General features: G+C 37.5%; 3 protein-coding genes across 8 annotated transcripts in view; 2 read left to right on the forward strand and 1 right to left on the reverse strand.

Annotated features, from left to right (window-relative positions):
• mettl13 (methyltransferase 13, eEF1A lysine and N-terminal methyltransferase) overlaps positions 1-12,043 on the forward strand; it is a 14,144-nt gene extending 2,101 nt beyond the window's left edge. Inside the window, exons 1-8 of one of the 4 annotated variants that reach the window (XM_079474318.1) lie at positions 6,812-6,918; positions 7,551-8,292; positions 8,941-9,140; positions 9,220-9,409; positions 9,824-9,997; positions 10,441-10,653; positions 10,758-10,889; positions 10,977-12,043. In XM_079474318.1, the coding sequence (XP_079330444.1) occupies positions 6,907-6,918; positions 7,551-8,292; positions 8,941-9,140; positions 9,220-9,409; positions 9,824-9,997; positions 10,441-10,653; positions 10,758-10,889; positions 10,977-11,269 (1,956 nt within the window). In that variant the 5' untranslated portion in view covers positions 6,812-6,906 and the 3' untranslated portion in view covers positions 11,270-12,043. Of the gene's footprint in view, positions 1-6,811; positions 7,251-7,550; positions 8,293-8,940; positions 9,141-9,219; positions 9,410-9,823; positions 9,998-10,440; positions 10,654-10,757; positions 10,890-10,976 lie in introns of those variants that run through there. The other 3 variants (XM_079474317.1, XM_079474319.1, XM_079474320.1) reach the window with 3 other exon arrangements.
• On the reverse strand, positions 3,938-6,877 carry itpa (inosine triphosphatase (nucleoside triphosphate pyrophosphatase)). The gene is made up of 8 exons (XM_079474321.1): positions 6,649-6,877; positions 6,357-6,414; positions 6,224-6,288; positions 6,072-6,145; positions 5,814-5,845; positions 5,579-5,691; positions 4,886-4,962; positions 3,938-4,536 (listed from the first exon to the last, which is right to left on the reverse strand). The coding sequence occupies exons 1-8, from the start codon at positions 6,709-6,711 to the stop codon at positions 4,392-4,394; spliced, it is 627 nt and encodes a 208-aa protein (XP_079330447.1). The 5' UTR covers positions 6,712-6,877; the 3' UTR covers positions 3,938-4,391.
• A 231-nt stretch (positions 12,044-12,274) lies between the features above and the next one.
• The window catches only part of dnm3a (dynamin 3a), a 38,524-nt gene continuing 24,045 nt past the window's right edge, over positions 12,275-26,753 (forward strand). For 2 of the 3 annotated variants that reach the window (XM_079475564.1, XM_079475565.1), the window contains exons 1-15: positions 12,275-12,390; positions 12,846-13,082; positions 17,322-17,395; positions 18,756-18,905; positions 19,456-19,659; positions 19,749-19,847; positions 20,351-20,511; positions 22,549-22,691; positions 22,890-23,025; positions 23,129-23,196; positions 23,348-23,486; positions 24,055-24,141; positions 24,411-24,481; positions 24,589-24,640; positions 25,671-25,700. In XM_079475564.1, the coding sequence (XP_079331690.1) occupies positions 12,922-13,082; positions 17,322-17,395; positions 18,756-18,905; positions 19,456-19,659; positions 19,749-19,847; positions 20,351-20,511; positions 22,549-22,691; positions 22,890-23,025; positions 23,129-23,196; positions 23,348-23,486; positions 24,055-24,141; positions 24,411-24,481; positions 24,589-24,640; positions 25,671-25,700 (1,575 nt within the window). In that variant the 5' untranslated portion in view covers positions 12,275-12,390; positions 12,846-12,921. Of the gene's footprint in view, positions 12,391-12,845; positions 13,083-17,321; positions 17,396-18,755; positions 18,906-19,455; positions 19,660-19,748; positions 19,848-20,350; positions 20,512-22,548; positions 22,692-22,889; positions 23,026-23,128; positions 23,197-23,347; positions 23,487-24,054; positions 24,142-24,410; positions 24,482-24,588; positions 24,641-25,670; positions 25,718-26,753 lie in introns of all 3 variants that reach the window. The other variant, XM_079475566.1, reaches the window with a different exon arrangement.

Consider the following 26,753-nt stretch of genomic DNA (forward strand, 5'->3'; position numbering starts at 1 on the left):
TAAGAATGTGCAAACATTATTTACATTGCCCTGTCTTGATAGAACATAATTTTTTAGTGTGCTCTGTATATATTTTCTTTAGTTAATTATCTCATTATGACGTCCCTGTGAGACATTAAAAGATATGGAAAAACAGATGAAACTTATCAGGAAATAAACAGTAAGTTTGCCAAATCCAGCATTGAATATTCCACTAAATCACTTGGCTAATGCTATTCTGTTGGGAGCGGCAATATTTTATACGAAATCAAGAACATTTGGAACTGTACATAGGAATCTTAGCAAGACATTTCATTTTTCTCCTTGTTTAAACAAACTGTCCTTGCTTGTTGTTACCTCTAACTTTAAGTTCATCTTGAGACAAACATTGTACATTTCACGTTATATTTCATGTATATGAACAAATCATAAATCACAACATTCAAAAATATACTCCAAAACGAATTATTACACTGAAGAATATATAACGTTAGACTTCAGATACCACAAAAATACCTGACTGTCCTTTAGTTCTAATATTTATGCACTCAGTCAGTGTCGACGGTTTGGCGCATCTTAAAAATAGCTAAAATAAACTGCCCTATAGCCTTAATGAGATGAGCAGACATCCCCAGGCTTAAAGCCCTTTTCTGAAGGAACAGAAGCAGAGGGTTTGTTGAGGTCTCTAGATGTACATTTGAACTTTTCAGGGGGCTTTTAAAAGCTTCTATGGAAAGGTGGCAGGATGGTTGATGGCCACCAAGAGATGTGCTGGTGTTCAGTAGAAATAAAAGTTTGGGTTCATGATTTTACAATTCAGAAGCGAGTGTCCCAGGTTAAAGGGCGAAACCTGTGACAGATGAGTCCCAGATGCATTCAGGCCTTCTTCCCATGCCTGTTGACATATGATGTTCATAACTGTTACTGTTGCTCAAGTGGTAGCCCAAACAAAATGAAGGTTATGAGTTGACAATGCATACACAATTATACTCTCAATCCCTTTCAGTAAAATCCGCCAAATGCATAAACGTTCATCTGTATTTCTGACGTTATTTTCTGACGTTAAGCTATCCTTGGGACGTTGTCACGCCACACAGAGCCTCTCAATTTTGCCCTATGATACAAACCCAGAGGGCGAGGAGGTCAAATGTGCCCTACTTCCTCTTCTACAGCTTCCTATAGTACAGGTGCAGCTGATCAATGTTAAACTGTCCTTGACTGCAGAACAAAACTCAAACATCCATGACTAAGGAACAAGTGGTTAAGTCAACGATGTGTTTTTACATGCAATGAGGCAGAAACCATTAATCATTCAATACAGGTATTTACCTACTGTCATTAATACTTCATACACCATGACACAGGTCACACCTGCTGCATATCATGAAGTTCAGAGGTCACATTTACTTCCGAATGCTGCTCATGCCAGATGATGCTGCAGTTTTTTTAACCCATTGTTATACACTATACAAAACTGTTTCTGTTATTAATCTATTATATACTGTATATAAATTACTATAGACAGACCAAAACATTGGGCATGTAATTGTTTAAAATTGTCTAATTGATTCTAAAAGAAATGATACTTGTGTGCTTTGTGGGTGAGTGTGTGTGTGTGTGTGCGTGCGTGCGTGCGTGCGTTTTTCTTTGGAATTAATTAAACGTGATTAATCGATGTGACATCCCTATATTCTTGTATTTTTAGTAGTTACACATGACATGACCATCAAACATTATTCTTAAAAAATAACTCTAAATACAACAGGTGAGGTAACTAACACAGGCAACAACAGCATATACAAAGCTAGCAAACACCAAAACAGTAGTCTTTTTCATTATTATTATAATTTCTATTCAATTAAGTTGATTGGTTTTCCTTACCAGTACTGTATAGACTGTAAATTAAACGCTTAAATTTGATTAAAATTGATAATTTTTAGCTTATAAGCCCTTTATTAATGCAAAAACTTTTCGACATGTTTTGGACAACAGCTAAATAATCACTAAAAGAATGTTTAGTCTGACCCTATTCAGTATACATGGTATAATAAATTGTACATGTTCCTTTTGATTGTTTTTTTTACAGTGATATGTTTTCAAGATCATAACTCCACCAAGAACACTTTTTGAACAGATATGCTGTGCTCCCTATGAAACAACATTACCAAGCGGTTCTTTTGTGGCTGCTTACTGAATTACTGTAGGTCCAAAAAGTCAACTCACATATTATTGCAACCTTATTTCAGATATGGAATTGTGTGATGTGAATCGTACAAAAATGTATGATTATAATGAAAAAAGCAAGGTGTTGCAGCTGATTATGACCATTTTAACCGGATTCCTGTATTTCATAGGACAATTTGCTATTTAGTGTCTCAATTGCCCACATTAGCGATCACTTTCTCACCTGTGAACAAGACTGCAGACATTTTTTTTGCCTCTATTAAATTGGCTTTGATAAATCACTAAAATCTGCACAAAACTGATTTTGCAATAGCATGGCTAACTTGCAGGTCTTGAAACCAACCCTGCTACAAGTTTTGAAAAAAGAAACTGTGCTTGAGATACCTGGCAGTGGTTCTCAAACTTGTTTGTAAGGCCCCCTTTGTGTAGAATGCATCGCTTTGCAGCCCCCCCCCCCACAATATAAAAACGTATATTCTTAAACTCACAATTTTAACTAAACCAAAAACATATTCAGTTATACAATGCTGGAAAATCAATACTTTTAGTTGGTGGTCTTGTTTTTCTGATGTTTGATTGCATAAAATCTATGTTGAATTTCTATATTTCCTAAAATGCCACAAATACAGAACCCCCCTTTACCATTTTGGGGCCCCCGTTTGAGAACCACTGCTGTAGGACATCTAAACATTTACTGTGCAAATAAACACACAGCCCTATAGTTTTGGTAGTCTGACAATGCTTATAAGCATTAATAATTACAGGATGTGTCCTACTTAAACACTTTTTCCCAACCAGACAGACATTCAACAACATGTTTACACATCGTGAACTTCAGAAGCATTAAACAATGGCATTTCCACACGATTAAGAGTTGAGGAATGTTGTTCATCATGGTGTTTAGTTCATTATTTTCTTTCTTTCTTTCTCCGTGAAATGCCACTCCTTGATCTTCACGGGCGATCTTCACGCTCCCATAAGCCCAGCAGGAGTTGGGACAGGGATGCATCCCTTGTTTTGATGTGGTTGAGACAGAGAGTTTGTACAAGGTCTCAAATACCGGAGATATTTTCCTTAACCTTTTGCCTCTGTGCTTTGTCACATGCTCACAGCAGTTGTTTGTATTCCAATCATTCTGCGCAACAGTAAGGAACTTAAACCCGAGGAGCTTTTAAACATTCTTTCCCTTCGCAATGCTCCTACCAAAAGCAAGTCATCCAGCAAGCGAGGAAGTTGTAAAAAGTCCTGACTGAGTCAAATCCATGGAACAATTTTCGGTCTAAAATTTGATCTAAGCAGACTACGATCCACCTCAGGATAATAATTTTAACGTGTTTGCTTTACAGCCCTATAAACATTGTGCAGCTCAGAGACTATATTTCTAGCACACATGATGAATTTAGCATGAGATTGATACAGAGATGGTGAACACATCATACTGAAGTATTTTGTAGATTGATTTGGTTAAGATTCTTTTCCTTGAGTATAATATAATACATTTGCAATATTAACCTTAGCTATAATTTAATATAACAATGTAACAAAATTAAATCATGTTAAACATAACTTTAAACAAATAAATAGTTTCTTCAAAATTGTTTTAAAATAGGAGGATGTAATGCTGTTTTTTAAATCAGATGCCTCCATGCACGTTAACAAAAAGTTTCTGTCACTGGGGATAAAGAGACAGGAAAAGAGGAGTGAATGAATGAGAGAGGATGTGAGAAACAGCAGTGAAAACATTGCCTTTCTGCTATTAATAATGAGAAACACAAACAGTAGATGATACTGTATTACAAAGTTACATCCCTCATGCGCTGAGGGCAGATGAACAAACAGGAGGTGTCACAAAACCATCCTCAAGATTTAGGACTCTGAATTCCCAGTGTCTTTGTCCTCAGATTTGCACATACATGTTTACATAACCTGAAGCAAGAAAAAGTTTCTAAAGTTTTATTAAAATAGATTCAGTTAATATATTTATCATAATTTCTTTTACAAATACGGACAAACGCTTATTAATGAGCATGAAAACACACACAAAAATTGGAATGCTGAAATGTATGAAAAATGATCAAGGGAAAAATGTAAATACAATGCGATTTTTATAAACAAAGCATTTATTTAAAAGACCAAAAGGACATAAAAGGAGTATATTTTAAACCGTTTATGACAAACATTGGTGCATTTATAAGACTCCGTGCCTGATGCTAATGATTGGCTGATTCTCATTCGGAGATGCACTCAGTCTTGGTTTTTGTGCGCTTTGTCTCTGGTGCATCGTTTAGTTGGGTGAAGTGCTCAGACAAAGCTGCCAGGGCTCGGTACCGATGGGAGATGGTGTTCTTCAACTCTTTAGGTAGCTCAGCATATCTGCCCTCACAAACACAGAACACATAAATGAGAAAACCAAATGTGTGTTTCTAATTTCATGTGACACATTCATGACAGAATTTCACTATATTCCAGTATGCCATACAATGGTTTATTTAGCAACATGCATTCATAGGGTGAAATCACCTGATTTAGGAATACATGTTCACAAAAACTTGTAACCCTTGGTAATCAAAACAACTTTATTATATTCTTGACATTATCTTGAATGTGTATACTGGAAGCTTCCTTGTGTGTGCAAGCAAGCTTGGTAATAAAGCCATTTCTGGTTTCATTTGACCAATACTGTCATCTACTGGTAAACATTAGAAAGTGAGAACATACTTACGTTTTATCATAGCCATCAGGCTGAAAACAGGGATCCCACCCAAAATCTCTTGGGCCCCTGGGCTCAACAATGCAGCCCTTAAAATATTAAAAGGGTTGTTAGATTTGACTAAACTTTAAACATAAGCACCAAAGAGTCTTGGTTTCCTATGTATGCAAGTATGTAGTCAGTATACTTTGTACCTATACGTCTTTATTTTACTATTTTGAATAGGTCATACATTTTTCTTATTTAAAAGGGAAGTTCGCTCAAAAATGTAAATTCTGTCATCATTTACTCGCCCTCTTGTCATTTTAAACCTGTATGACTGACTTTCTTCTGCAGACTAAAAAAAAGCTGATATTTTGAAGAATGTTGGTAACCACAGAACCAATTCAATGCGACATTTTTCAAAATATCTTCTTTTGTGTTTTGCAGAAGAAATAAAATCATACAGGTCTAAAATAACAAGAAGGTGAGTAAACAATGACAGAATTGTATTGATGGTGAACTATCCCTTTAAAGGGGAGATGTTTATTTTGCCCTTCTATTACGTTTGATGAAGAGATGAAATGATGGGAAGAAAAGAGAGAAGATTTGGAATTACATGAGCTGGACTTAAACATGCACTGTCACATGACAACATAATATCTACAAACCGATACAATTAATTATTAAATGAGTAAATTATTACTGCTTATTGTATTTGCCTACCTCGGTTATTCCTCTAAAAAGCTGAACTGGCTCGTCTTTCCCAGCACAGAAGGCAAAGGTACACAGAGCCCAGGCTGACTTATCCTCAAAACCTGTCAGCAATTTATGCAGTCCTGCAAAGAGAGGAGTAGTAATGACAAAAAGTAGAAATCTGTTTCTCCAGTTTAAAACGATTTAGTTGTTTTTTAAATAGAACTATTGCTTTAATAGATGTGTATTAAAGCAAGTATCTTACCCTCTGGTTTCAGTTTGTCCAGGAACCATTTTCTGCAGAGAGAAATACTAAATTAAATCACTTTAATGTCTCATCTCAACCAAAAATGAACATTCAGCGACTAACAGCCAACACTGAGGTTGTCAAGTCCCTAAAACGTATTCATTCAGAGTACATTTTTCCTTTAATCCAATGTGCAATAAACCTATCCATTGATAAGTAAACAATTAACATAGGTGAATAAATTGATCATTAGATCTACAGCACAAAAAGTGTTACATGTAAGGTCCTGGTAATCCTCCGAGGGCCCTGAAACATAGGCAGGTGTCTTCTACCAGCACTGGCCCATCCACCTTAACACAGAAAACACACAATGTGGGTGAGACATCATCAGTCAGGATACATGCAAAAACAGTGTGCATTTTACACACCTGCCTTGATGCTTCCTGACACTTCTGTATAGAAATGTCATCTGGTTCCCCCTGATATTCAGGCACTGCAAGAGAAATCATAACCACATTATATACAGCAAACGCTGTATTTATAAGTAGCTGAAATACTTACAGTCAATCTTCTTTGAAATTAGTTTATATGGAAACGTGTCACCAAGGATTTGAACTACCTGGAAAACATGTCGATTAATAAGAATGTGACTAGTAGATAACGTTGTATACTATAACAGCTTGCGATCAGCTATGATTTCAGTTTTTCCGCATTTTTACATTGCTTTGCGTTTGTGCCCTGTGAGAAGATTCATGGTCCGTTTAGACATACACACTGTTCGTGATTTATACATGATTTATATATGATTGTGTGCGTAGATCACCCATGTGAAACATTCGCGGCTCGTTCTCACCTCTTCTAATTTTTTCGCGTTACCAGTAACAAACACCACAGCTCTGCTGGTCGGTACGGCCATACTTCACCCTTTTTCGGACAGACAGCAACTCTCTGTCGGAAGAGTAAACGTGTGGCACTTTGCATGCGATAGGCCCATCGCACTCCTCACCTTAACTGTTCACCAATCAGTGAACGGGGACGCCACACGCTGGCCAATGGCTGCCTGCGCAACCTTGTCCTTCTGCAAAATCGCTCCGGCTGGAAACCACCAAACATGTGGCAAGAAGTGCGAGCATATCATCACATGTCAACGTTTGCAGCATAAAACGTATTTACTCAGTAGAATATATCAGGACAACTATAACTTATTATCTATATAATTAATAATAGTAAGTGAATAGATTATATTCACTTCTTACCATCGGGATAGAAATACATTTAAGTTGTCTAAAAGACCAGACAAGCATGAGTTTATTGCCTCGCACCGCCGAGGAGTTCAGCTCAGCGGATTACTGGGATCGTTTTTTCCGTAAAAGAGGAGAAAAGGCTTTCGAGTGGTATGGAGACTATAACTCACTCTGCGGAATATTGCATAAGTACATTAAACCTCGTGATAAGGTATCTGTGTTTTAAAATTTTCTGGTGCAATTATTCATATATCGTGAAAAAAAGTATGCTTGCTTGTCCAAGAAAAAGCAATAACTCAAAAAGTCTGCAAACCTTTAAGATGCTTGAGTATGCAACGCATGATATTGATAAAGATCAATTGGGAGAAAGTAGTTATTTTGTCTGGTGCATTATATATTCTACGTATAAATAGATCTAGAATTACTTTATCAGGACAGTACTTGCATATTTTTGCTTGGGGTTTGTAATCTTAACTCTTTGCAGCAATTTAACTCTTTGTTTCTATTGCAGGTGTTGGTGGTGGGCTGCGGTAACTCTGAGCTAAGTGAACAGCTATATGATGTTGGCTACCATCAGCTAACCAACATTGACATTAGCGAGACTGTGGTGTCTCGCATGAACCAGCGGAACACAGAGCGACGTCCTGATCTGACCTTCCAGCAGGTGGATGCTACTGAGACAGGATTTGAGAATGGGAGCTTTCAGGCAGCTCTGGATAAGGGCACACTTGATGCCATAGCTTCAGAGGAGGAAGGTTCTCTTGCTGGCAGAATGCTGGCAGAACTTGGCAGAGTTCTAACCGTGGGGGGGCGATACGTGTGCATAACTTTAGCACAGGAACATGTTATTAAATTGGCCGTGGAGTATTTTGCCCAGGATTGGGCTGTACGAATCCACTGCTTGAGTGGACAGCAAACAGAGGACTCTGATTCTTCTTTCGCCCTTCCTGTTTTTGTTCTTGTATGTACCAAATTTCGCCAAGCACCTCCGTTTGCAGTGCTGGAAATGTGTCAGGGTGAGGATGGAGCTCCCACTAGGCTTTCATCAGTGCCTGAACTATTGTCTGCTGTGAAGGAGAGGCAGGCTTACAATCTGATGCTGCATAAACTCAGAGGTGGAACAGACGCTAGCAGCACGCCTTCCCTCACATTGTGCCATGCAGCCACCGGTCGCCCACGATACACACTGACAGTGCAGGACAGCTTGCCTTCTGCCAAGCTACCACGGAGTAATCACTTTGCCATCTTCATTGGTGAGTGCTTGATTCTTTTGCCCGTTTACACAGTAAAAAGGGCGTAAGTAGACTCAGCTCACAATTCGATGCAACATATTTATTATAGTATCATGATATTTGAAACTTTTAAAAAAGAAGCTGAGGTTCAATTAAGAGATTTATTTGCAAAACATCTGGTATGTAAATAAATACAAATTGTGTAGCCCAAGTCTGTCACTAAAAATAAAGCAGGAGTTTTTAGAACTTTTATAGAAATAGAATCACAAAAAAGCATTAAATAAACTGATGCAGGTCACATGTTGGCTGCTCAAATATTAGAAATAAACAGACATCATATCGTAAAACAATGACATGTACAAATACACATCATAATTGTACCGAAATATATGTCATACTTAAATGTATTGCTACACCTTTATTATTAGTAACTAGTATTGTTTTCACTTTTATTACAGTTTTTTTATTTTATTTTTACTTACTTCTTAGCCTTCTGTAATACTTGATTCTGATTGGTCAGTTGTGATGTCAGATTTATATAATTATTTTTATCATGAGTACTAAACTATTTAATTGTTGCCTAAAACGTACCAGGGCTTTTTTCAAATGCTAGTTCCTTTCTCAAAAGGCACTATCCATATATCATGTTAACAATGAATTATTTTAAAGTTCCTCAGGGCCGTGAGTCTGATTGGTTATATGGCTCCGCTGAAGGCCGGACTCAGTTAGCATCCAGCGCAAAATTCAAGCGGTTGGTCATTGTGGCAATGCATAGAGATCAGGAATACGAGGACATGCAGGCTGTCCAATCAGAGCTCTCGCCAATGGTGATGGAACTCGCTCCTCCTGGTATGCCAGTCAATCAGCAGGTGAAACAGAATAACATGCATCTGTATTGCTCTTCATCTTCTCTTCATTCCATCCTTAAGCTTTTTCACCTTTTGGTAGGTGCCATTCCTGTCTGTAGGAGGTGATCTGGGTTGGAGAGAAGTCGTTGGGCGAGGGGTCAGTGCTTTGACTGGAGAATACTCTGTGGAAGATGTCAGAGGAGAGGATGATCACCTTTATCGCAGGCTGGTCTTCATGAACAATTCCCAGCTTGTGCAGTCAGAGAGTAGACTCCGGGCTACTGCCACAGGTGAGCTTTCAAACGATATGGATTGAGAATACCTCCATGTGTGATTTCTGCAATGTTATAGAACATTTCTTAAAGTGATAGTTCACTCACAAATGACAATTCTGCCATCATTTACTCACCCTCTTGCCATTTCAGGCCTTTATGACTTTCTATCGTACGCAGAACACAAAAGAAGATATTTTGAAGAAAGTTGGTAACCAAACAGGACTGGCCCCCATTCACTTCTATTGTATTTGACACAAGTGAATGGGGGCCAGTTAACTCCATTCTTAAAGATATCTTCTTTTGTGTTCTGCAGAAGAAAGTAATACAGGTTTGAAATGACAAGAGGGCGTGTAAATTATGATTAAATATTAATGTCTTACATTTTTTACTTTTTTAAAGATAAATTTTGTGTTTTGACTTATTTGCCAGCTTCTGCTAATAAAAAGAAGAACAGGAAAAAGTCCAAGGCCTCTGTTTCTGAGGCCCCTGCTGTAACAGGCGTTATAACTCGCAGTGTGGACAGAGGTTTTCTCTGCTGTACACATCATGAAGTCATGGTCGCAGGTTTAGCCATGCTAGGAACGGATGCATTCAGTAATAAGGGTAAGTAACGTTGAATAAAGGTAAATTTTAAAGTTTAGCGAAAGCTGGAAGAAGAGTCTACATTTTGAAAGGGTGGCATTGTGTATTCAAGATATACTTGCATGTTAAAATAACCGCTATGTTTGTTTAATAGAATAGTTATGTTATCCCGAAATTTGTCCCTATTTGTACATTCCTTGCTTTCCTCAGCCGAATACAATTTCAATAATAATAAATGGAATCCTGGCTGTTTCTAGATTTCTAATGCCATTGAATTACGCACTTTTTAAAGCTTCAGGGCACATGCATCATAAAAGTAATCCATACGTCTCAAGCGGGTTAATAAATGTCTTGATATGTTAGTTATTGATCAAGTTTTTAAGACTTTCTGATAAAATGAAAAATGTGACAATTCTGTTTTCACAGTGATGTTCATATATAACGTGTTAAAAATCCTCAAACAGATCACCCAGTGTCCGTGTTACTGGTGGGACTGGGTGGCGGTGGCCTGCCCCAGTTTGTGCATGACTTTGTGCCTTGTTCACGAGTTGAAGTGGTGGAACTGGATCCAGCCGTGCTTGAGGTGGCTCATACCTGGTTTGCATTTCAGACGGATGAGAGGCTGAAGGTAATACTGGGAGATGGTCTTGAGCACATTACAATGCTGGAAAGTAAAGGTAGGTCCAAAACAGTTTTGTAGAGACGTTAAGGGGTTCCAGGAGGTTCTAAGCGGCACTATGTCTTATCTGAAACATCTTAAACATTGTTGCATTTTTTATAGGAGGCCATTCATTTGATGTTGTCATGTTTGACGTTGACAGCAAAGACACCACCCTGGGCATGAGCTGCCCTCCACCAGCCTTTGTAGAAACGTTACTACTAAGAAAGGTTTACAACTTGTTAACACCTCGAGGTAAGAGAGATTCATTGTTGTAGTAAGATTGTTGTCTTGACGCTTCTTCAAGGAAAGTTCTCATGGTTTCTTTCTTTTCCTTCAAAGGGCTGTTTATGCTTAATCTCGTGTGTCGTGACTCGTCTCTCAGGAAGTCTGTGCTTGAACGCGTTCAGGCTGTTTTCCCACGTGTGTTCTCTCGAGGAATTGAGGGTGAAGTTAATGAGGTGCTGCTGTGTTGCAGAAGTGCAGGGGACGGGCACAAACCTCACACTGTTCCACACACATTACAACAGACAGCAAAGGACCTACAGAAGACACTACGTAATAAAACCCAGACTGCACCTTGTGTCCCCCAAATAGACGTTACTGCCATGTTAAATGATCTGAAGGTCATCTAAACATGTTTGTTTGTTGTGGAGAGGAGGGCTTTATGTGTCAAATTATCAAAATTCATTTTTATTATGCAAAGAAAAGTTTAGAAAAAAACAGGAGTTAAATTATGACTAGAAAATGTAAATATTATGATGTATGTGTCTCAAGCAGAATCATGATAAAATAATCAACATAAAAATTGTTTATCAGCAGTGATAATAATTGACTGTGTTTGGCTTCAAAGCATTGCTGGTGTTTCATATGTTTATGGTGTCAGTGTGCTGGAAATCATTCATCAATTACTAAAGACATATCGTGACACTACCTTTACTTTCATCAATAAATAAAGTTCTTAGTTTTGAAACCGGGTAAAATAATAATCCACACCATTGCCGTTTTATTTTTTGTAAGATCTTTAATATTATAAATCATGTTCTAAACATCTAAACATTTTTTCTTAAGAATTGAATGATTACTATCTGGCAACCCAGTGAGCATTCAGTGTTATTTTTACTTGATGAGTCTACTGTACTAAAATGAGTATGGGTGTACCACATTACTGACCACTGCCCCCTACAGTTAAATCAATTCGTTTATAAATACAAATCTGAACATGCATTTAATTTAGTTTTGAAACTTTCTTTGTCATGATCATGTAGCTATAACGCGAGGCGGTTTTAGTCTTTCAAAAATTGCGTAAAAAAGGAGGTTAGCGTAAATACATTGATTGTAATAAATGGTTTGTACAACTGATAAGAGACAGTTTCATAACATTAAAAAGCACGATGTGATTTATGGTCGATTGTGTATTTCTTATTTCATTTTTTATGTATTTGATGACCAGGAAAAAATCATATTATACAAGGGGCTGGGACTCTTGCGAGTTGTGCGCGCTACTACCCTACGTCAGTTAGTGTCAGTTTTTCCCACATCCTCTCATTTCCACGACATGTATTTTCTTTATTGTACACCATAAAATCCGTGTATAAAGCTGCGTGCCATGTCTTAAAATGCGTACATTTAAAAAATCACAAAATGTAAAGCTTCGGGTCCCCTGAGGAGTGGCGTCTGATCGAGTACGCGCACGCACAGTCAACGCTGGACTGTCAATTTTCGACCACAAGTTGACTCCTGTGCAGTCAAACGAGTAAGTAAAACACTAGACTTTCATTGGAGATAGTTTAGTATTTTTTTCTCAAATTATCGTCTTTTATTGTTGCCTTTGGTTTGTCGTGTGCAGTAAAAGCGGTTCGCTGTTAAGTTCAGGTCTGTAGTTTGTAGTTATTTCTGGTACCACAGAGTCCAGCGCTGAAGTGCCGTTAGATAGATTACTGCTCGTACTTAATGACTTAGTAAATAACTACAACATTTGGTTTCGGCTGTAAAAATGTCGTTAGGTTACAAAACTGCGTTATTCTTCTGTTATCTACATGTGCGTTTTAATATGAATGCTCTATTTAAGTTCATTTTAATGCTAGAAACGCAGTCTGTTTGGGTAGACAATGTATATAGAAAAAACATTACAAAACCTCGATTTAAAGTTGTCAGGTTGCTTTTAAAGGCTTTCAAGTTCGAACGCAAACTTTATTATTGTCTTTTAAGAAGCAAGGGGAGCGTGTTATCGCGAACTGCATTTGCTCGTGCAGTGATTCGCGCGCATCCTCGCGGCTCTGTAACTATGGGCAACCGGGGGATGGAGGAGCTGGTCCCGCTGGTGAATCGCCTGCAGGACGCCTTCAGCGCCATCGGACAGAGCTGCAACCTGGACCTGCCGCAGATCGCGGTGGTCGGCGGTCAGAGCGCAGGCAAAAGCTCTGTTCTGGAAAATTTCGTGGGCAGGTATTACACCATCACGTTTTTGCTCAACTTTCCTCAAGACTTTACTGTACATATCAGGTAATAATTCAATATTAAGGGAAGTGTTAATAAGGAAGGGTGGTAGAAAGATGCAATGGTGACAACTGTTCCTGAAAAGAACCAAACACTTATTTGACACAATATGTACTGAATTATTCTTTAGGATAGAGGTCAGGTCAGTGAACGGACACTTTATTTTGACACAATTCACCAGGCAACATGGTTATTTACCAATTCAGATCATTTAAGATAGAATTGAATATGTCCATCATTAGTCAATGGCCATTATGTTAATTTAAGTGAACTTAAGAGACAGTGTGATCTGTTTAGATGAAGCAGGTGCAGATGGTCCTGCTCTCATCTGTATTCAGGAACAGTCACTACCTCTTCCTCCATCTGTGTAATGCTTTGACAAATCCACACGCCATGCAGAATTTGAAGATAACTACATATGATTTGAACAAGTCCCAAATAAATAAAAAGAATGTATAAGTACATTTACATTTATGCATTTGCAGACGCTTTTATCCAAAGCAACTTAAATTATACTATACATTTTATTCTCAGTACGTGAGTTACTTACCATCTTAGATAGTTATATGTATATATACGTCAAGATAGTTATACGTAAGTATAACCCTTGTATGTCAGCGATGCCTTATTACAAATTTTCAGCTTAGTCAAAAACAGTTCTTGCTATTATTTAGAAACAAGCACCTAAAGTTGTTTAACAAGGTCCGCAATCTCAGTTTTCAGTTGAAAACATCTAAACAGTGTAAATCCCTAGTCGTTTTTCATTTTCTTTGTGCATGAGAACCTTACAGGATCTTCACTTTGCATTCTGGTTTCCGCATGGAAAGACTGAGTCTGTCCAACAGGAAGCTGTGATTGTTAGTGGGAGCCATTGTTTGTTTGGTGCTTATCAGTTTGGTGAGCTGAAGTGAATCTTGCCTGCTTGAGATAATTGAGTCTGACTGAGAACAGTGGCTGCATGCTTATCGGAAACGAAGGCACTTAAGAATTCTGACCTTCGACGTTAAAACTTGGTCCGTGTATGAGAGAACATGCTATCAGCCTTACTCAACCTGGCTCACTCAGTTTTGATAGTCAGGTTATAGTTATGATCGTTTTTCCTTTTCATGCTGACTTTAAAATGGAAAGTTTCCTTCCCACCTCTTGTGTATATTTATTTAATAAATATCCATCTCTGCAATACTGCATTAGGTTTAAATCTTCAGACATTACAAAATTATCACCATATGTGATTAATTATACACTCATGACATTCATTATTTTGCAGAAACTAAAATAATAAATTTCTCAAAATATCTTCTTTTGTGTTCCATAGTAAGAGTCATACAGGGTTTGAACTACATGAGGGTGGATAAATCATTCAAAAATATATTTTTACATTTTCCGGTGAGCTAATCTTTAAAGCCTAAAAAACGTTTTACTTCTGTATTTTGACACATTTCCGAGTGAAATAGAATTTTGAATGAGAAAAATTGTGGGTTTGGCTTTCGTCTTTCTCTGCGATTTGATTGCATGTATAAAAACAGCCTTTGCATTTTTAAATGAAGAGGACAAAGAGGACGAGTTAACAGATGCTCCGCCCAAGCTGTCTAACATACATCATCTAAGATGAATAGTCATTACAGGACGAAAGTGCATTTTCAGATTTTAACTAAAGATTGTAAGGGTACGCGCTTTTAATAAAGAGAATGTCCCACATTGACAACGCTGCAATAGTTCATGAAAAATTAGGCATTGTAATTTGTAATTTTACTGAGCATTAAAGTTGATTCTAACCACTCACTCTGAAAATAGAGTTATTGTACTATTGGACTCAAATAACCTGAAATCTGGAGAATGAAAATACTGTCATAATCTACTTATCCTTACGGCACTCAGAACATCAAGGTTTTTTGTTCTTGTACAAGAGTTAGATGGTACGAATGACATATTCCATATGAAACGTGTGCTATTTTCGAAGTCTTCTAAGGCCCTATAATAACTTTTGTGTCTGAATGGTTTTCGTGTTGCATTTGAATATTAAACTGGGAAATGAGAATGTATCTTAAAGGGGTTGTGCAACGGTTCTTCATGCATTCGGATGTAATGTTAAACGCGCTGGATTCTCATGCCTGACATTTGCAATATAATAACACAAAATGTAGCTTCCATTCCCATGTAGCTTCACATAGATACATTGGTGTTGAAATTCATATAAATGTAAACAGATTTTTTATTGTACATTAACTGAAATGTTGTACCGATCATAAGTACTACAGTTTTGGAGACTTTTAAATAGATATCTATAGAATAAGATGTGGAGTCTAATAAGCATCAGAATGAACTTCCATGGTGCAGTCATATAATGGCCTACATTAGAGCTGATATACAGGAAATAATGAGCTCATGTATCCATAGCAATGAGATATATATGAATGGCAGAGGGCATCAGCCATCTGTCCTCTCTGTAGCACTGCCACTCAGTGGAAGTCCAGAGATGCCTGAAGAAATGGGTTTATGCAATGAAATATCACGGATTAAGGGAGAATAATGCTTGGGGTACTAGTTTTCCATGACATATAAATCTAGAGCTCAAAAGAAAAGACCTAGAGAATTTTTAACTTCAGTTTAAATTGATGTCAAAGATGGTAACACAAGAAGTTGTTGACAACATTTTTTATTCAGTAAACCCACTGGATGTTTCAAATCTATGCGATTTTTTTATCTTTAAACAATTTGTTCACATGTTTCTTTCAGTCTTTCAGCACTCAGTTAAACAGCCCCTGAAATGTACATTTATTAATGTAAATGTCTGTTTGCTGCAGCAATGCATTGTGGGTACAGGGGGAGGGACAGGATGAATTGAGGGGATAGTCATGATGAAAGAAAAGAAAATGGGGAAAGAGCAGATTGGAGCCGTTGAGTCAAAAGGGGGCTTTGTTAAGGGGGTTAGAAGTGAAGGTCAGGGTGTGTACTGGGAATGTACAAGACATTGTTGAAATAACTAGCCATGGGTGACACAGAGACATGAGCCACTGTCCGGGTAAGAGTTGAATCTGGCTGGCTTGCTAGTTCATACAGTATACTCTGGTTAATGTCCAGCTGATTCAATTATAAACAATACTGATAACTAGATTCCTGCATTTTTGCTGTGCGGTTGCTAGGGTGTTCTGGTTGTTTGCTAGGACATTACCTGGTGGTTTCTTATAGCATTTCAGCCACCGGATATGACTCGGATACCTTCTTCAGTGTGAGTCTATGTGATTTTCTCACCAGTATTTTAATATGCCCTAAAAACTTAAAGTCTATTGCAGACACGACTGAGTTGTTTGCTCCCTAACTATGAGCAATTGAGTCATTGGTGCTTTAGCAAACATCACTTATAATGAATTGAGATGTTAGGATCATTTTCAAATTTTACAGGATATATAGGGGCCTTGTCATGGTTCTACCTGCATCCTATGCCGCTATGTGAATGCCTTTAACTGGGTCTGACCCAGTGGGAGTTCCCGTCTATTTTAGGCAATAGTTCTGATTTAGCTCTTCACACACCCTATTTTCTGTATCATCTTCATCATCCAGTGTTGAGATTCCATCCCAAGCCTGGTATTTATCAGACCTAACAGATTGCCTCTTTGAAAATCAATTGGACAAAGCAAGTCACGCTATTGTTTTAGACAGTTATGAAGTCGAGACACTTAACCAAACATCTAAAAGTACCAAATGAATCTTTGGACTGCTTAAATGTAGCTGTCTTAATGAATTTAACTAGAACACGAGAAAAAAACATTTTAAATCAATATGAATATTCAATATATAACACTCAGGACTGTTAAGAAAATCACAGATGCACATTCACATGGATGATGAAACTGAATTGCTTTAGCATTCTGAACTCACTGCCTTCCACTGTATCACAGGTTCTCTACAACTGTACACGCTTATGGAAGTTGTGTGTACACCTCCAAATATATCTACGTATGTTGTACGAGGGTAGGAAGAGGTGTGACGGGCCACAGGGTTTAGGGTTTCACTGTGACACTGGGCCAGTCCAAGTATGCAGAGACAGAGAGTTTCTGGCACTGTGCCTCAGACAGGGACTGTGTTAGTCTGTCATGTGAGGGATGTTTGATGGGTAGTTTTGTGGGGGAAGTTTATGCGTCTATTAATGTTTCGTTTTTGACAAAATGGCCAATGTTATCTTCTCAGAGATTTTCTGCCAAGAGGCTCAGGAATTGTTACGAGGAGACCACTTATCCTTCAGCTCATCAATGCAACAGCAGGTATGAGAGATACACGCACCTCTTGAAAAGCATGATTTGAACTCATGGGCAGTTAAATGAGGTTATGACAACACTGGCCGGAAGAAGGTGCACAGCCCAAAGTCTAGTGAAGTAAAAATATCTAATAGTCTTATTTATATTTTTATCAGTACTTTACAAAATTGGTCACTGAAAAATATCTCCTTTAAAGGGATAGTTCACCAGAAATATAAATTCTGTCATGAATTACTTACTGTAGTTTTCCAAATCTGTATACATTTCTTTGTTTGGTTTAACACAACTGTTTGGTAATCCTTGTAACCAAACATTCCTTTTTGAATACCATTGACTACCATAGTAAGGACATTTCCAATGGTAGTCAAAAGTGCCCCGGAACTGCTGTCCCACATTCTTCAAAATATCTTCTTTTGTGTTCAACAGAACAAAATATATACATATATATAACCTAATTGTTCCTACTATGGTAGTCAATGGGCGATGAGATCTGTTTGGTTATAAGTATTCTTCCAAATATCTTTCTCTGTAAGACATTTATAGAGATTTGGAACAACACGAAGGTGAGTAAATGATGACAGAATGTTTATTTTTGTGTGAACTATCCCTTTAATTAAATGAATGTATTGCGTTCCTAAAATGGTTTTGGAATTTCTAAAGAATTTATTCAGACTGCCATTTACATTGCCAAAACTATACTTAAATTCCACCTCAAAATTCATGTCATGAATTATTCCCCCTCAGATTGTTTCAAAACTATATAAATGTGTTTGTTCTGTTGAGCAACTGACAGTTCTGGGGCACCACTGACTACTATTATTTTTGGTTATGTTGAACAAGATATTATAGAGTAATTTTGAAAAGCAAACAGTGCTGGGGTACCATTTACATTTTTTCTACTGTTGTCAGTAATTCTCCAGAAATGTCAGTCGCTGACATTCTTCTTAATATCTTTCTCTGTGTTCAACCAAACAAATAAATGTATACAGGTTTAAAACAACTAGATATTGAGTAATTCATCATGGAACGTGATGAGATCATATGATAAAGCATCATGCTTTTTTAACAGTTTGGCATGCTATTAAAAATACTTAGTAATATACAGAACAGTGTAAATTGCACCACATTAAGTAAGAAGCTTCTGGTTTGAAAATATCAGACATCTTTGTAATTGTAAAAGTGGGAAAGTGAGCTGTGTAAATATGTGGATTGACCGAACACTAGAGGGCAGTGTTTCCTGCTTTAAAAATGTATCAGTCTGTCTATAAATACAAAAATGGAGGTGAATAATTGTTAAAATGCTGATAAACTGTTTCCGATGCAGTGTGTTCTTTATCTGATTCCTTCTTTCCATCCTTTGTCATAGAGTATGCAGAGTTTCTGCACTGTAAAGGGAAGAAGTTTACAGACTTTGATGAGGTTCGACGGGAGATTGAAGCAGAGACAGACAGAGTCACAGGAGCAAATAAAGGCATATCCTGCATTCCCATCAGTCTGCGTGTCTACTCTCCCAATGGTATTATTATCTTAATGCAATACATAAAATTACAATTTAAATATCTGAAATAGGAAAATTAAATACAGCCTGTAACAACAAAAATATGTTTCATTGACAGATGGCGGTAAAGCCTTCAAGCAATAGTTCACCCAAAATGTAATTCTGTCATTTACTCACCCTTTTTACTCACATCATTTTTATTTTAGATGAACTATCCCTTTAAAAGAGCAATTGCCCACTTCAAACATATAAAATAATACTAACACTAAAACAAAATTATATTGCTTTTTTATTCATTTTTATCAGGTAAGTGACTCATTTTTTAAACCCGATTGCCACATTCTCGTTTTCCTCTACATGAGTTCTGTTGACTTATTTGATTTGTACAGCATGTCTATTTTTGTTTTGACGCCAAGGTCTAATATTGTCAAAATCAATATGTAAATATTAGTAGAAAAAAGTATTTATTTGCATCCCATTTATTTGCAGTGGCATTGTTGCCTATAGAGACCTCATTATAATTTGTCTCTGGACAAATTTCTTTGTCTTTGTTTTTCTCTTTATGCAGTTTTGAACCTGACTCTGATAGATCTTCCAGGCATAACCAAAGTCCCAGTGGGAGATCAACCCCCTGACATTGAATACCAGATCAGAGACATGATCATGCAATTCATCTGCAAAGAGAATTGTCTCATCCTGGCTGCCACTCCTGCTAACATGGATCTGGCTAACTCTGATGCTCTTAAGCTGGCGAAAGATGTGGATCCACAGGGTGAGTAGGAAAGGTCTTGAGGTCTGTCTTATTCCACTAATGGGAATTTGGTTTGGTAATATACATTTTTTTCTCAATCCTTCATTTAGGGCAGCGCACTATCGGTGTAATAACTAAACTGGACCTGATGGACAAGGGCACGGATGTCAGGGATGTGCTGGAGAACAGGTTACTGCCACTTCGCAGAGGTATGGCTCACATGTAGAAATGTGGAGTTTGTTGTAGGATATGGGCCAGTGCCAAGCAAAGGCTGCTGCAGGCTAAAACTGCTAAAACATGGCCAGGTGCAGAGACTTATGTTTCTGCTGCTGCTTAAATGCATTGGACACACAAGAGTCCAGCTGTGTAGAAGAATTTAAGGACTATGGAAATGATATTCTTTAGTTTTAATAAAGAGAGGAATAGGATAAAATCTAAATTCTAGTTCAGTTGTCAACAACCATGATTTATTCAATCTCTTGAGTTAATTTACTCAAATATAAATATGTGCTTAAAAGTTATATCAGTTATTAAGTTAGTTACTCATTTGTTTGTTTTGGGGAATTTTAAGATAATGTGTGTCCTTCATTCACTATTTTTATCTCTACCTCTCCAGCCTTGATTTAGGCTAAAAAACATAGATTGTTTATGAAGAAATAGACTAATACTTCTACTCCCCATGTCCTTTTTTGTCTTCTTGTGTTGACTTCAGGTTATATTGGTGTGGTAAACCGTAGCCAAAAGGACATTGAAGGAAAAAAGGAGATTAGTGCAGCTCTGGCTGCAGAGAGACGGTTCTTCAAATCACACCCAGCATACAGACACATGGCAGACTGCATGGGTACCGCATACTTACAGAGGGTCCTCAACCAGGTGAGAAACAAAGATGCTACACTATATATAATGTGAAGAACAGTGGTTAAGCCAGGGGTTCCCAAAGTGGGTGGGGTCGCGAGATAATTTCCAGAAATATTTTTTATTATTAGAAATAGCATATTTTGTTTATAAGTTTATAAGTTTAACAAAATATAAAAAAAATTAGTTCAATGAAAGATTAAACCATGCAAATAAAAGCCATTTCGATTTTCCTTCCCCTTGATCGTGACCCCTGAGGATGTTAGAATATTGTGTTCTTTTGTGTTGTTATTATGCTCGTGTTTGGACAGACCTGCATGAGAGTCGTTGCGTGCAACGTTTGTATACTTTAACAACCTCAGAAGATTTTGTGAAATGATCGAGAAGGTTTAATGATCAAATTACAAAGATCACAAAGTACATTTTATAGCTGCTCATTACAAACAGCGGCAAAATGAAAACTTGAAATGTGAAAATCTTGAAAACAACTCCTTTTATGTGGGACTGGGAAAAAGTCATACCAGTTTGGAGAAGAATGAAAGTAAATGTAAATAACATTAAAAACAATTGATCTGTGCTTAATCCTGACGGAAATTTGACCAACTGTAGTAATAGTTTGTGGTTTATATATAACAACAAGTAAAGTAATGAGTAAATGCATGAGTTTGTGTTGTCATTATGCACGTGTTTGGATAGACCTAATTAGCACATGTGGGTAGTTGCATGCAACATTTGTATACTTTAACCACCTCGGGTAGTGGAGGTCTCGAGTCACTGGCACTTTTATTTTGGGGGTCGTGGGCTGAAAAGTTTGGAAACCCCTGGGGTAAGCTCTGCTATTTTTTCCTTAAAGGGATTGTTCATCCAAAAATGTACATTTTGTGTTTTCACATATGCCATGTTTGGTTAGATTAAAACGAACTCTGGTGAGATTGCTCTGTTTATTTGTGTAAGTGTAAACGCTGCCACCCGAACAAGTGGGCCGAGACCACTGAAAAGATGGGTCTCGTTCCACTTTCAAGCGTACTCTGGTGGAGTTCGATTGAAAAATGTGAACGCAACACGGACCAAAGGCATCGGACCAAACCAAAAACTGGAAAGTGAAAACAATATACTATACGACACGAAAATCAAGTGATTTGGTAATATAAAAGGAGTGTTTACTGTATCTGTGTTTGCGTATGTGACGGATTCCTGGCGCCGTTTTGACTTATTCCGTTTCCGTATAACAACCCCGAGGGGAGAGCAGTGGCAAAGCTCCGTAGAACAACCTCGTAGGGAGAGAGGAATAATCCACTTGATCTTCCACGTAGGGAGAGATGATTACTCTGTTCGAACAACCTCGTAGGGAGAGATGCTTATTCCACTCAAACAACCACATGGGGAGAGATGGATCCACAAGGAAAAGCTCCTTCGAGCCGCCAGCCAGAGAGGATGCCAAGGTCGCCGGGGCAGCAATCTGCGTGAACAGTGGAACGCCAAGCAGGGTGCAAAAGAGCTCTGGAGCCTGGACAAACAAGACCAATTTAGCTACAAGATAACAGGACAAGACATAATCATAAAAGCTGTCCAATCACGTTGCGACTCACATGTAAGCTGTTTGATATCTTTAGGTTCACTGTTAAAATGCCAGTCTGAACACTAAGCAAACCAGGACTACATTTTTTTTCTTTTTTGGTCTGGACCAAAAGAACCGAACTACAAATATGAATGGACCCTTACTCACCCTATTGTAATTTTTGTGTAGAACACAAAAGAAGATATTTCCGAACAATGGCGGTTACCATTCACTTCAATAGTGTGGACACAAAACCAATTTTAGTTAATAGGTACTGTTGTTGTTCGGTCACCAACTTTCTTATTATATTCTTTTGTGTTCTGCAGAAGACACAAAGTCATACAGGTTTGAAGTTAATACACAATGACATAATTTTTGGGTGAACTACTCCTAATACAACACATGTTGCTGTAAATGTGATTACAGATTAATGAGACTTCCACTTTATTTTTATTTCTTTATTTCATTTACTCTTAAACCTATTTATATTTCCATAGCAACTTACCAATCACATCTGTGAGACATTACCAGCTTTGCGTAGTCGACTACAGGGTCAGCTTCTCTCATTGGATGAAGAGGCAAAGCAGTACCAGTATATGAACTCGGATGACCCCTCGCGCAAGACCAAAACCTTAATGCAGTGGGTTCACACACATTCACACACACACGTGGACAATAGACGCAAACAAACTTGACTGTATACTTGCTAGTCTGACACCTCTTTGCCATGAGCAAGCCCTTTGTTTACTGCATAAACAAATGCACACTACAGATGAAGTGAAAAGATAAAATGAAGAGGGCACACACACCGATGCATTGTGTAACTCTGTTGTCTAAGGCTGATACAACACTTCGGGCTGGATTTTGAGAAGAGCATCGAAGGATCTGGTGATCAGGTGGACACATTGGAGCTTTCAGGAGGGGCCAAAATCAACCGGGTGTTTCATGAGCGTTTCCCTTTCGAACTGGTTAAGGTGATTTGTTGAAGTTGACTTGATCATTGTTAGTTATTGGAGTTCCTTTTAGTAAAATAAGCTCATGCGCATTTCTTGCTCATGTTGCTCTGCACTATATCAGATGGAGTTTGACGAGAAAGAATTACGAAGGGAGATCAGTTATGCTATTAAAAACATCCACGGCATCAGGTGTGTGGCAAAGATTTATTACAATTATTCTTCAGCTCTTTCATTTGTAAGTCGCTTTGGATGAAAACATATTTTAAATGAATAAATATAAGTGTAAATGTAAAAGTGGTATTCCAGAATATATACAGTGTGCTGTTTCCTCTCCCTCTAGGACGGGCCTGTTTACACCTGATATGGCCTTTGAAGCCATAGTGAAGAAACAGATTGTGAAACTCAAAGGCCCGTGTCTCAAGTGTGTAGACATGGTGATACAGGAGCTCATCAACACAGTACAACAGTGTACTAACAAGGTACAGTGTCCTTATGCTGTGTGAATGCAAGTACAGTATTACACACGTAAAATTGCAAAATTGAAAGTATCAATTAAAAGTATGTAATCACACCCCCACAAATCTACATCAGTTCGTGGTATGATTTAACTAAGACCGCCCAAATTTATACGCAAGTAAGGTGGCCGTAACTGTCAGTACCTGATGTTCCAAATATGGTAAGAGTTGTTACATTTACGTCACACACTTGCAGTATTCGACCAATCACTTCTCACTGGTTAACTGGCCAATCATAGCACATGTCGCTTTTCAGAGCGATGCTTTGTAAAAAATCTGCACGTTCAGAGAGGCGGGGCAAAGAGGAGATACAAACATGCACGATATGTTTAAAATACAGCGTTTTTTAACCTTAATTTGTGTATACACATTGCATTACATCTAAAACAAACCATAATATTTGTTTATGTCAAAGAGTGATTATATGTGCTGCCCTTGTTAAAAAGTTAAAAAGACCCAAGCACAATGCGTGTTATAATTTTAGATTTGAGTGTTTTTTATTTGAACCTAGCTTTTGTATTCATGTCCTTAGTTAGTGACCTTTCCTAGGCTACGAGAAGAGACGGAGAGGATAGTGACCACACACATTCGGGATCGAGAGAGTCAAACCAAAGACCAGGTCAGCGTAGCACCGGCACCAGCGATTTTTCATTTGACGTAAAACACAGCCAGTCAGTACACTGGAATAACCATAATGCTCTACATGTTCATTAAATTCAGCCTAGGGTGCAATATGAAGTAAATAAAATGTTCTATAGTGAAAAATAAAAACAATGAATACTGTATACATACTGTAGAGGAGGTTCAGTTGAATTAAACAGCATCAGTATTTTGTCTATACTGTACATTCTTGTTTTATGTCAGATTTTGTTTTTGTTTACTTAACAGGTTTTACTCTCACTAGAGATTCAGCTTTCTTACATTAACACAAACCATGAAGATTTCATCGGATTTGCCAAGTAAGTTTTAACAGCAAAGTAAGATATATCAATACGGCAATAATGCTATGACTTACAATACAAACCATAACGTGAGCTTTCTTTTTCTTTACTCATGTTCTCCTCAGTGCTCAACAGAAAACAAATCAAACATGTATCAAGGCTTCAGCAGGAAACCAGGTGAGTCATTATATTTTATTTGCTGTATGAGGGGATTATATGAACCTGGGGTAGATCAGTCGGTCTGAGGTCTTCTTGGAAGAGAGTTCTTTTGTCCACCTGTCCAACATCCAACAAATATTTCTTACACGTCAACATCTTAAGGCTTCTTTTTGTTGATGGCTTAGTTTGGGTTTGCCCCATAAGTATTGTGCTTTGAATTATTATCTAAATGTTTTTCTCTTTCTCTGACTGCTCGCCTTATGAGTTTGCCTCTGATGAGGGATCATTTTATGTACACATAGTCCTTCGGTGTGTATTTTAGAAAAATGTTTCAACCTAACCAACTAAGTTACAAATTTTAACATTTTATCTAAAGAAAATAGGAAAAAAATGTATCAAATAATGCAAAGAAACAAAATAAAATATTGAAATAATTTGAACTAGTCATAAAGCATTATGAAAATGCAATTAAGTTAGGTCTTTTTCAACATCTCTGATTCCCCCCCCAAATCCCTAGCTAATGTGCAAATCTTACACACGAAAGGCAATACTTCATCCTGTCACATGTGACACAAAGGGCATAAATGAATGCATCTCTGTTTTGTGACTGCACACACAGTAGATTCCATAAAGCTCATCCATCAGGTGTGTGGAACTGTAGCTATACATTCCTGGACACCCTATATCCTCCACATCTGAATTATCTTTTTTTATCTACAGTACTAGCAACAAATATTAAATAATTTATTTAGTTTAACCACAAGAATAAACATTATAATGACACTATTGACATTTATACTTGAAAAGAGAGATAGTCTGAGATAACAGAGCAAAATGTTTATTAAATATTCATTTCATGGGGTCTGGTCTGTTTATACAAATGGATTAATACATTCATACAGCTTCAACTGTGAAACATTGTATAGTTTTGCGATGAAGCATTTCGAGATGTGTTCTTTTTCTATGTGACAATGTGGTGCAGGTGTGCCAGGAGAGATGCCCACACCTGCTAAACGGTTTTATTCTCTCCTCTCTGCTGATGTTTTAGGGTGCTGCCCCTCCACCACCCAGTCAAATTGTACGAGTCCAGTGTCTGTAAGCCTTACCTACTGTCTCCCACCGTCACGTGTTTTTTTTGTGCTTATTTGTATGTATGTCAAAAGCCAGTTTGTCATTGAATGCAACAAAATCACCATTTCCTCTATATAGTTTTTCCACATTTTGTCTGGTGTCTGGCTGGGAATCAGAGATTCAAATCATTTGAAAGGAATTTTATTTTTTATCTAGGGTTACTTGTAGAGCTTTAAGAAAAAATTTAGTTAAGAATGCATCTTATGCCTTTTCAGACAATTTCCCTAAAGATTCATTATTTTCGATACAGTCCGAAGCAAGACTCATTTAACCTTTGAGCTCTTTTTCTGAATCCTGATTCACCCAGTGGTGTCTTTACATCTTTCAACTATACTCTTCAACTAACAGTCTGTCTGAAATCGTTTTTCCAACAATTACCTGCTTTGTTTATTCTGCCGTACTTTCATCATTTTCATTTCTTTCACGGTACTTGAGTTCTCTTTCTATCTGTGAATGAACCCCCTTTCAGTTTGCAGCCCTGTAAATACATAAATAAACAGATGTGTGCGAGCTAATGATAAAATCAAGTTGGAATCTGAAACTTCTCTTTGATCTCAGTCCATGTGGTTTAAGTGTGCATGTGTTTTTTTGGTTCATCATAATGAATAGAAACTGTGCTGCAAATGTTAGGCAGGTTCAGTCACAAAACAAAGAATTTTGTTGTATTACTCTTCATTGTGGTATGTATAATTGAAATATATTGAAACGGTAGGTGATAAAAAGCATTCAAATGTATATTAAATGTATTGTCCAGTAACCCATTTGTATTGAGTTATTGCTATTTGAGTTGACGTTTTGTTTTGTCTTTATTTTAGTTATTTGGTGATATCAGTATTTTCAGCTCAATATTTTAATAGTGCAATTTCACAATTATTGTTTGCAATATTGCTAAACTGAATGGATGACACAAAGGATAAAGCTCTGTTTTTACACTCAGGCGGTGGCAAGATTAAAGCCTCGATCAGCCAGAAAATTACTCATTTCCTGCGTGATGTTTTGG

The sequence above is a fragment of the Barbatula barbatula genome (genome assembly GCF_947034865.1).
Source record: "Barbatula barbatula genome assembly, chromosome: 15".
Taxonomy (NCBI): domain Eukaryota; kingdom Metazoa; phylum Chordata; class Actinopteri; order Cypriniformes; family Nemacheilidae; genus Barbatula; species Barbatula barbatula.